At 44.5% G+C, this 11064-nt stretch overlaps 1 protein-coding gene across 1 annotated transcript; it reads right to left on the bottom strand.

The window, feature by feature from the left end:
- Positions 1-1961: 1961 nt before the first annotated feature.
- ZNF706 (zinc finger protein 706) lies at positions 1962-7443 on the bottom strand. The gene is made up of 4 exons (XM_058803594.1): positions 7221-7443; positions 4190-4326; positions 2895-2991; positions 1962-2277 (listed from the first exon to the last, which is right to left on the bottom strand). The coding sequence occupies exons 2-3, from the start codon at positions 4322-4324 to the stop codon at positions 2896-2898; spliced, it is 231 nt and encodes a 76-aa protein (XP_058659577.1). The 5' UTR covers positions 4325-4326; positions 7221-7443; the 3' UTR covers positions 1962-2277; position 2895.
- Positions 7444-11064: the final 3621 nt, after the last annotated feature.

Here is an 11064-nt window from a genome sequence, read left to right as displayed (position 1 = left end):
GTACTCTGACTGAGGGCTATGGCCACATTTAGTACAGCCTTTATAACAATTCAGTCACAGCTTTCATTTACTTCTATAATTAAGATGACAGTTATTGCAGCTTACTGAACTGACAGTTATTACAGATCTTACTGAACTGAGGATCACCCTTGGTTTCCAAAATGTAAACCCCATCATTTCAGAGGGCATTTTCAACTTGAGCATCATAGGAGTTTTGAAAATACAACTCTAACTGAAGGTAACCATCCCACTAATGATGCAGCTTTCCAGCTCTTCAGTGCTCATTAACAGAGATTGTTTATGAAATAAGTCTTTTATTTAATGCTACACAATCTGAACTGAAGGAATAGAACATTTACTCCACCTCAGGCCCAAGCTTTAGGGATGCATCCCCAAACATTTTCCAGAGTAAAACCATTTTCTCCAATACCAATCAGTGCAAGAAACAGCTTTTCCATTTCTACCCAGCGTATTTTTAGACAAACTACAGCATTAGAACATTGAAGTACCTCTCCCCCATACAGCACATAGGTTGAAAGCAGATTTCTTGCCTTGTGGAGCCAGTTTGTCAGGATGTATGTATTAATAACATTAAAGAAAAATAAATGAATTGTTACATTCTGATGTCAGGTGTACAAGTGCAGTAGTGGATTACGCTGAGGAGAATAACATTATCTATAAAAGTGGTATACAGGTTATCCCAGAGTGACTATAATACAGAGAAACTTTATGCCAAAGTAAGTATTTACAGAGATACTGTCACAGCAAAGAGGACAGGAAGCTAGTCTCACAGAAGTAGTTCAATAAAGAGAAAATGAGTGGACAAAGGTTTTGACTTTATATAATAAAATACCAAGTGCATTCTTTTAAGTGAATGAGTCTTTGAGACTATGGTCCTACATTTTAGGAAGCCATTTGAAGGTCAGATGTATAGTCCTGCTGCATAGTAAGGGTTACTTGGACTGCTGGAATTTTTACATCCATTGTTAACTCTGCACATCACAGCAATTCTAGTACTGCTTCTAACTGCAGAGTAAAAACCAAAGCTCTTAAGCCCCCTCCAAAATGCCTAAGATGGGATTTTGTATAGTAGACCTTCCAGCACAATTCGGATCTTTCTCCACTACTTTTGTGCTGTACATCTGGGATTAGTACACAGCCCAGAACACTTTAGTGCTAATTATGTTTATCTGCTCAAATGGTCTTGGCCAGAGTTATTATCCAGCTTTTTCTTGTCATTGCAACTTTAATCACATCCGATTTCTTTAAGTAGCCATATTATTTTAGTTACTTTGGCTCTTTTCCAACAGGCTTATTTTAAGCTGGTTGTGAAGGAAGGTTATTAATGGCTGGCTATTTTACATATTCCTTCAAGAGAGAAATAACCAGACACATTTGAGGGGGAACATGTGTGGTTGACTGCTCAAAATATCACTAAAAATATTTTAAAATCCAGTTTTGAACTAAGAGCAGAGTTGCTTTAACCTGTTATTTGGCAAGCATTTTTCAATCCTGCCACCTCTCAAGCTTCCTCAGCCATCTACCTAAATAGAAAGGATAACAAGCATAACCAGAGTTCCTCCAGTGCATGACTTCAAGGAACATGATCCCTCACAGTAAAGGAATCCCATTTGAAATGGCTTGCAGTATTCAAGACTCCACTACACAGGACAAAAACTAGAAGGAAGTCTCATGATTCTCATGCAGCTGCTCAGGGGTGTGCTGAACCTTGAGCTGTCAGCTTGACCACTAGTGTCTGGGCTCAAGCAGGCAGCACACCAGACAGTAAATCTGAGCAGCTTCCCTCTCCACTTTAAGACTAATTTACTGTAATGTACATTACTTGCAGTGGAATGATACTGCTCATGTTTTGGCAGGATGGGGAAAATTCCACTTTTGTATTTTTTATTATTTTATAAGGCAGATAATGCAGAAAGGTGAAACAGAATTTCTACAAGGAGTTAATCTGTGATATTGTAAAATCAAAGTACTACTTTATTAAGTGAGTTATTTTACACAATATGAACATCAATATAATTACAATTGTAAAAAATTTTTTATAACAAGGATGGACTGATTTTTTAGGATTTCCAAACAGGGCACAACTGTACATTTACACAGAATTGTCTTTGCATGAAGCCCAAGAGGGAACAGCATAAAAATATGAATGTTTCTGTAGCCCCTTCATTTTTGCTGATCAACAGTTTTAGAAAAGCAGCTGCAGGTTTGTTATGTAAGGTCTGACAGTAGAAGAGTCAATAGGTGTCATGACTTCACCTATAAAAAACAAGAACAACTCGGTTAAGCTGAACCATTACAGTGCTTATCTCTGATGAATGAAATACCATACTACTGCTTTTTATCTTATTTCAGCCTTTTATTATAACCACTTTCAGTCACAGTCTAACAACTGCCTACTGGGAAATCTCTTCTACAGTCAACACAGAAATTCAGATTTTTCTGCATTCACTTGCATAGCTTCAGGAACAAAAAGGCTCAATTGTTGGAAATATACTAAACAACTGTTTACATTACATGTTTTATAGTAGCAGACCAATTGTACTTCTGTATTTTGCTCAAAGCAAAACTAACATTTCAAAGCAAGAACTAAATAACAAAGTATTCCTAAGAATGACCATTTGAAATAACATTAATCCCTTTTAAAACAACCTCTGAGCACAGTGAAATGCCACAGCCATTTCACACATGTAAGAACTAGCTTGCTTCTTTCTTTTTTTAACAGTTCAGGGGTATAACTACAACCTACAGTAGTTTTCATATTAAAAGAACTGAAGCAAGTTTAAAGTTACAGTTGTTGGTGGTAAAAAAACCAATTTGTATTACATCTTTCTCAGACAATCAATTAAAAATTAAGGTAATGATCTGTAGACAACCTTATGCCTGAACATCAGCCAATTCTGGAGGAAGTGGAGTCTTAGGATGCTTGCTTTCAAAGTGCTGTTTGAAGGTCTTGGGATCCGGCATTTGAGTCTGATTAAAGAGAGACATTAAACTTTATGCACAGTACAAGAGTTAAATAACACTACAAAACCTAATCCCCACTGTATTTTATTTTCTTTCCCCAGAAGCCAACTACCTCCTTGATGACACTGTTATAGTGACAGAAGCACTACTAATTTAGCTGCAGGGTAGGATGGAGTGTTTAACTGCCTATTTTCAGAGGTGCTTTTAAGCACCACAATCACACTTGCTTTGGCATGGTCATCAGTGGTGTTATTCTGGCTAGGTATCTTCCTGCACATCCTGCACTTCACAGGCTGGCCTGGTGGAAAACCTCCCTCCTCACCATTTTCTTTTTCAATGCCTTAAAGATAAACATTTATCCTTTACACAATCAAATCTTTGTGAAAGCCATTTCTTTAGTTTACCAATAGGCCAAGAAGTTACATGGCATGAACTGAGTGTCTACTTGGCACAAGCAATCTCAGACTTTTGCTATGACACAGCTGCAGACATCGACTGCCCAAAGTGATTGGTACTACAGCCTGATTTCACAACAAGAGGAGCTGGTTACAAGTACTTAAGTAAGCAATCCTCAATTTGGAATCCTATTTAAGACATTTGAAGTGGCAGATCTATTCTGAGACTGACTACTGAAGTGAAAATGGCAAGTTCATCCTTCAGCTCCAAAAGAAGCATTTAGGAAAATCAGCCAGAAGGAAAAGAATAATCTGATTAGTACTCAAATTTCTTTATTCTTGTCAAATAAGTTGTTCTAGCAAAAGTTACTGTGTATCAAGCTTACATTAAAGCTTTTGGCACCCCCTCTTCTCCTTTCTAGAGCAACATCCATTACCACTGATTCCAAGACAGGCCAATTCCATCACAAAGAAAATATGTTTCCACATAGAGACTAAACAAGAATTGACTGCACACTTTTTACATGTTCTATCTCATACTAAGAACACATGCAGACCACTATAATACAAAAGGCAAAATAACCACCCAAACCAGACCTGAACACAACCTCTCAGATTTTCTACCTCAATTACCAGTATGGCTGAGTAATCTGTAAGCAAGTCACACAACAGATGCAAACTCTTCTTACAGCAACAGGCTAGACAACCACTTAAGTATTTTAGTTTCTGCTATAAAATCTAAAAATCCTGTTCTAGGCAGGGAGACAGACCTCTCCCTACAAGACTATTTTGACTTCAGTTCCTCTTACCCTACAGACAGTGCAGGTATATATCAAGGCAGCCTTGGCTGCAGCCTTCTGATCATGTCCTTGTTTCTTTTTTTGCTCAGCTTGCTTTTTGGCATTTTTCTGCTGCGACTGAATCTTCTGCTGTCCACGAGCCATATCTACAAACAAAAAGAAGACATTTAGTCTACAAACATGAGAAACTGCTGCTGCTATCTGACTGAGGAGCTGTAACCATGAGCACAATGCAGTCACCTGCTCTGTCCACAAGGCCTACAACTCCCATAACTCAAACACAACAGACATCTGTTCGAGCTCTTTGCTATGTAAAGCCTGTGGGTTCAGTATCACTCTTAAAATAAACACCAGAATTATTAGGCCATTCTAAGGTGTCTTCCTCTACTGAGATTCAAGCTCTACTTTTGAAAAGTGTTTTCAATAGTCAGAATAATGAAAAGTTTCCTTTACAGTTAATAAAACCTTATTCTTTTTTTCAAAAGGTACTGAAAAATTCAAGGGTTTTGTTGTTTGTGGTTTATTAAGAGTCAACCTTTTCCTCTGGAACTTGAAACAAGTTCAAGAAAGGCAAATCAAAATATTACCCAAGATGTGTTATTGTCTTCTGCTTTAGGTGCTTGTGAGCTGCTTTGAAGTTGGGAACTCCAAGAACAATAGGTCACTCCTCTTTATTGAAGGTGATTTTTACAGGTGGTTATTGTATTTTTATTTTCAGCCACATTTATGTGCATACAATTTCTTGAAAAAAAAAGACTGCCCCTATCAGAAGCCATCACTGCATCTAACACAGGAGCACAAAGGAAGTAAGTGCTACTGCCATATGCCACTACAAGGTCCACCAGAAGACAAAACGAGACAAAAGTGTCACAATTCAGGGAGCATCAAGACATCACATTCCACAGCAGCATGCTCCACCTGCACACAGCCACCAGGACACCCAGTTCAGTCCTTACCCCACCCCCAGAGCAGACACCAGAGAGGCTTTGGGCACACCAAGAGAACAGGACTCAGCATGTGGTTCTATAACCCAGCAGCCCAATTTCTGCTATTGTGTCTCTCCCAGTCCCTCCCGGCCCACGCACGGTTCAGAAGCACAGCCCTGCCACCCAAGCCCACTGTTCTCAGGACAAGCAGTAAATCCTGTGTTCCCAGGAGGGCAGCAGCTGCTTGGCCCCTGCCCCTCTGGGTGACCTGGGCACTTGCCCCAGGTTTGGTACCTGTGGGACAGACACACTCATGGCTGCACCACGCCTGTCACGCAATCCCTCCCATCAGGACAGTGGCCTCCCAGTGCGAGAGAAAATCCTACCCAAACAGTGACTGACCTCGAGTAAATACATATGGAAAGCCCTTGAAAACCATTACAAAAATTAAGTTTCTATGAAACATCAACAACATGTGAAAACTCACTAGTATTGTGGGAATTTTTGGACATGTGCCTAACATGTCCAAAACAGTGGCCCTGAGACCCGGAACTGCTCTTGTGCATTGAGAGACACCTCTGAGGCTGCAGCCTGGCTCTTTCATGGCATCCAACACCACCATGTAACCCTCTGCAGAAGTATCAAACCACATCTTCAGTGTTCCCTCCTCTTCCCCCACCAGTTTCTCTAAAAGAAAATTCACAAGTCCGTACAGCTAATAAAATGGAACACAACAACAATTCCATTAACGAGCAGATAGAAATACATGTGGGGTCCAACAGTTTCCATAAGGTACAACAGTCAATGTCAGTATGACTAAAAGTGCCAGTCTACATTCCACTGGATGCTACAACTACTTCAGAACACCCCAGCCAGGGCCTCATGCTGTTTATATACAGCATGGCTCCATCAGACCACTGGATTCCCACTTTAAATTTAAAAAAGAAGAAGATATATTGCCAACAGCTTTGCATACACAAGAAGGAACAGTAGGTTTTATTTCACTTCTATTTTATCAGCATTACAGCAAACGTCCAGGAGTCAGACGGCTCCTGACATAAAATACTCAGATGTAACAAAAAAGAATTCTTTTCACAAAGTGTTTGCATATTACTTTGTATTTTAGTGCTTTGATAAGTACTACATTACAACAGCCAACCACACTGAGCTTTCACGTACTTGGCAACTGCTGGTTTTAGTTAAGTCACAGACAAGAAAACACGACTACAAAAATTTGCTCAAAAATATCAACCACCACACAAAGTCCAAAACCAAAAATCCGAGAGTTTAAATACTGCAAGTTACATTAATGCAGTTGAAACAGAGAAAAGTAAGGTTTAGACTACTATTATTCTAGGAAAGCGACAAAAGGAATAATCCCAAAGCTGGTTTGAAAGAATGATGAGTTCATCTACAAAGCCAAATCACTAATTGCAGTTGCACAACGCAGGTAAGTGTTGTTTTCCCTATCAGGCACGCCCTCACAGAGTCCAGCAGACCAAGCCGGCTGTCTCCAAATAAAGAACGCGCGAGCACGTAGGAAACAGAACCCATGGAAAAAATCTGCTGCCAAATCCTAACAGGATTTTTTGCTGCCAAATCCCAGCAGCAGCAGCACGGGCACCGTCGGGAAGCGAGGCTGAAACCCGCAGCACAGCCATACCTCACACGGGGTCATTTCCTTGTAAGTCACCAGAATTCGAGCGGAGTTTCAAGTCCTAAAGCTGGGCACCGGCAGCTGTGTGCGCTGTCACTGCCAGAGCACACGGACGGCAGCTCGGGCACCGCGGCCTCCCCGGCCCGGAGCGAGGGCTCGGGCGGCCGCTCCGCCGGGGACGCCCCAGCCGGGCTCGGCCCGCGGCGCGCAGGGACCGGGGGCGGCCGGGGGCCTCGGGCGGGCCCGGCGGGGCAGGGGCGGCCGCAGCCCCACCACGTGCCCCGCGGGAGGGAAGCGACCACGGAAGGACAGACGGACGGAGGCCGCAGCCGGGAGCGGCGGCCCGCGAGTGGCGCGCAGGCCGGGCCGGGCCGCCTCCCTTCCCCTGGGCCAGGTCTGCTCCCCTTCCCCCGCCCCACCCCGCTCCCCTGGGCTCCGCTTCCGCGGCGCTGCTCACCCGTGCGGGATGCGGGCTGGGCGGCCCTGCCGAGCGCTGTGGAGGCTCCGCGCGGCCCCGCCGCCGCCGCTGCTCGGGAGGAGAACGAGGAGGAGGAGGAGGGAGCGGGACCGGCAGTGCGCGCGCGCCGGACCCGCCCCCGCGCCCGCGCGCCCCGGGCGGCGCTGGCCAATGGCGGCGCGCGGCCGTTACATAACGCCGGCGTGGGGGGCGGCGGCAGCCAGTGGTGGGGCCGTGGGTTCGCGTCCCGGCGGCGGAGCGCCCTGCGGGGTTCCACCGCGAGCGGCCGGACCGGGTGGCTGAGGCCGCCAAGCCCCGCTTTGGAACCCTCGGGAGCCCCCTGCGCTGCTGCGGGCAGGGGCGGGGTCCGGTCCTGGGGCACACCGGGATCAGCCAGCACAGGCAGCCTCGCCCCGCCCGGTTCCCGGGAGCGCAGCCCGGTGGCGGTGCCGCAGCCCCGGGGGATGCGCAGCGCTGCCCTCGGGCCCGCTCCCAGCCGCATTCCTGTGCTCTTGGCGTACGGGCGCGGCCCGGAATAGCGCTGCTCCCGCTCCTGCTCCCCGGGATCCCGAGAAATGGCTCGGAGAGGCTCTCGGGAGGCCCTGGAGAGGAGGGGATCCTGTTCTGGCTGCCCTTCACAGAGAGGGCCCCTGTGTAGGCTGGAAGGGTTAAGTAGAAAGAAACAGCCTGCGATGAGAAGAATTTTATTCAAGTTTAAAGTGCAGTAGATGTGATTTGGACACGTTTTGCAAGGATATAGAGGAAGTTTACAGGCTGTAGCCACTGCACAAGTGATTTGAGTTACTGACTTGCATGAATACAGATGTAGGCAGGCCCTGTAAGGAGGCATACATGAGCTCTTTATCTTCTATGGACCTCTTTGTTGCATTCAGCCTTAAGGTGGCTGAATCTTTGTGCCTGCTCAGATTATGCACCTGTTAGGAAAAGGTGAAATGCTGGCAGCATCTCTGCTTAGAGGTGACATTCTGCCACTCTCTGCGTACTTGTTGTAGCTTCCAAACCTGGCATCTTGATCACTTCTGCGTCCAGGGCAAAACAGCAAACATAATATACCTACCAGAGGAACTATAAGGTGTTAGCTTGATTTTTTGCAGAGCTTAGGCTGAATGATTGAATTGTTCTGATCCAAGAGAGGAAAATGCAACAACGACAACAAAATCTGTAAAGAAGTACAGTGAAGGCTTTAGGCCATTCTCATGAGTCTTGCCTAGAGCATGTTAGCAGTTATGAGGGAGCTGTATAGTAGATTTCTGATATGTAAGTCACTGGAAGTTGGTCCAGATGTCACAACATCTAAGATAGTCAAACATAAGCCTGTGATGAAAAATGAATTTCCTAACATTCTCATTTAAAAAAATTTTCCTAATGTTCTTCTGTGCAACTATGTCTTCCATATTAAACTGATAGCACTGTAATTGATCTGCATTAAAATGATCTTGTCACTGGCTTCTGAGTTTTATGGAAATAGGCAACTATAAAAAAAAAAAACAGTGCATTTGTGCATGGGCTTGTGGGGTGGTGTGGAGAGGGAGGCTTTTTGTGTCCTGGGCTTGCAAGCAGGTGGCTTTCAGAATGAAGTTTTGCTTTCATCAGGCAGAGATTGGCAAGTAAAAAAGTAGCTTCTGTCCTGGCTGATGCTATTTTTAAGGACTGCTGGCCTTATATGTGAAACTGGAGAGGGTTTTTCAAGGGTCATGTTCCCATACTATGGTGTTGCTGTAGATCTGGCTAGACAAGAATTTCAAATAAAGTGGCTCTCCCAAGCACATGCTGAGCTCTGGCTAGTCTTGGAAGCTTTTTCTGCTTTTAGAAGAACGAGGGATAGATCTTGCAGGACAGGGGACTGTGGCTGTTTTTCTTTCTGCTCTGTCTTCTATCCCTTTTGTGCTTTAGATCCTGGTCACAGCATTGGTCTCTGTGTACCCAAATCATGGCTTTGCAATTGAGATCATTCCAAAGAGACTGTTAGGGAAAAAAAAAATTAAACACCACAGTGAAAGAAGAATATAAGCACCCATATCTGAGATTTCTTCTACTAAGATAATAAGGAAAACTTCCCATTCCCTGTAGACAATTTTTTAAAATTGATTCACTGCATGAAGCCTATTTGTCACACCAAAGGGGTATTTCCATGCCCCTGTGCAGGTTAGCAGAGACGTGGGGTAGATGTGATGAGCTCTTAGAGAGGCAGGGCGGGCCCGTGCTCTCTGTGCTTTGCGTAGCTCTGACGAAATGAACCTGTGGTAATTACAGTTTATCTGGCTTGTGGACTTCCTCTCCTCTGTGTTGCTCCCACATGAGGTGAAATAAGCCAGAGTGTATGAACAAAAGCATAAATAGAAGTTAAAATGTAAAATAAGTGGAAACATTAGACTGAAATGTTGCATCTTAAAATTACTATAAATACACTGCAGCACTTTTCTGTGTACTTCTTGTTTAACTGTTGTTTTCTAACTTAAAAACATCTCCCAAACCTCACAGATATTACCAAATAATCTGCATTAAAATAGAGTGAAAACCAAGAACATCTCTTGGTAGTTAAGTGTAGACAAAATGCAAGGCGTTTATTACCCCAAGCCAAGCCTAACAAAATTACAATTCACTGAAATCTGTAGAAGCACCATATGCATAGAAAACACAGCTCCACAAGGATAAGGCATTTTAGCCCCTATGTAGCCCCTAAAAATAGTCCAAATTTAAAAAAAGAAAGACATTATCTTCTCACGATGAGGCAATTGATGAGAAGCAAGACTTCAGTTTAAGCCCAAGCTTGAACGTGGTGATCAAATAAACCCCAAAATGATGGTCTACTGAGAAGGGAAGGAGCAAAGGAAACTGGAAGGAGCAGTGCTGTGAGGCAGAATTGTTTCTTAGTTTCTTGGGGGTTTTTTTAGCAGTTATGATTGTTTGTTATTCTCATGCTTATTTCTTATCCTGTTGGATTCCACCCCACCTCATCATTTCCTGTGCCTGCAGAGAGGTGCAATTTCTGCCATTAGGTCAAAATACCTGTTCTGCTTAATAGCAACTTGTTGGCACTTGAATTTTGTTGCAGGTCACTTTGAGCTGTCTCACCCTGGTGTGACTGGTGTCCCCCCCACAGTTCCTGCTGGGAACCAGGTGGCATTTTGACATGTGTAATTAAACCCATTTTGAAAGCAGTGTCGTGAGGTGCGGGGCAAGTTTGCTCACAACAGCATGGGTGGGGCTGCATCTCCCTTCTGAATCAGCCCCTGAGCATCTGCCAGGTCCTCCCACTGCCATTCCCTGCTGCACTTACTGTGGTGTATTTTTCCTGTTCATTTGCTCCTGTGTTCACTGTTGACCCTGTGTCACATCAAAGATCATCTCAGCTGGCTAAATGTTGGCTTTAGGGCTGTCTTGGCCCTTGCTTGCAGGGAGGAACATGCTGGTACCCTGTGCCTGCCTACTGAGGGGTTTTATGTGGTGCCCCACCATGACCCCTTGTCATGTCTAAAGAAGTGAAGCAAAGGGAAGGAGATGCCCTGGGCCTGCAAGTGACAGCGATCTGCTCACTAGATTTTGTGGATGCAGACCAATGTTGACACAAACACAGAATAGGGAGAGATTGGCTGTGAACCCAGTAGCCTTTGAAAGAATAGTCAAGGCTGATGCAATGGTACATCAGAGTCAGCAGTGCTGAATGAAGGGACAGGATGACATGGATGCAGGCATGACCCCAGCCAGGCTGTAACCCTGGTAGTTAGTGCTGTTTGATGGAACACATCATGCAGCAGTGCCTATCTAACTTGGGGGCCTCATAAGGTGGTGTTTTGCTCGTTTACCCTTTCTCTGCTTTGTG

The sequence above is a fragment of the Ammospiza caudacuta genome, chromosome 1 (assembly GCF_027887145.1).
Source record: "Ammospiza caudacuta isolate bAmmCau1 chromosome 1, bAmmCau1.pri, whole genome shotgun sequence".
Lineage (NCBI taxonomy): Eukaryota > Metazoa > Chordata > Aves > Passeriformes > Passerellidae > Ammospiza > Ammospiza caudacuta.
Note: the sequence above shows the minus strand (reverse complement) of the source record. Positions and strands in the feature narration are given on the sequence as shown.

Bases quoted from the DNA above. Each gene is read 5' to 3' on its own strand.
- ZNF706 (XM_058803594.1), bottom strand. From the start codon at position 4,324: ATGGCTCGTGGACAGCAGAAGATTCAGTCGCAGCAGAAAAATGCCAAA. The intron at 2,992-4,189 runs GTAAGAGGAACT...CTCTTTAATCAG, and splicing joins ATACCTGCACTGTCTGTAGG to ACTCAAATGCCGGATCCCAA.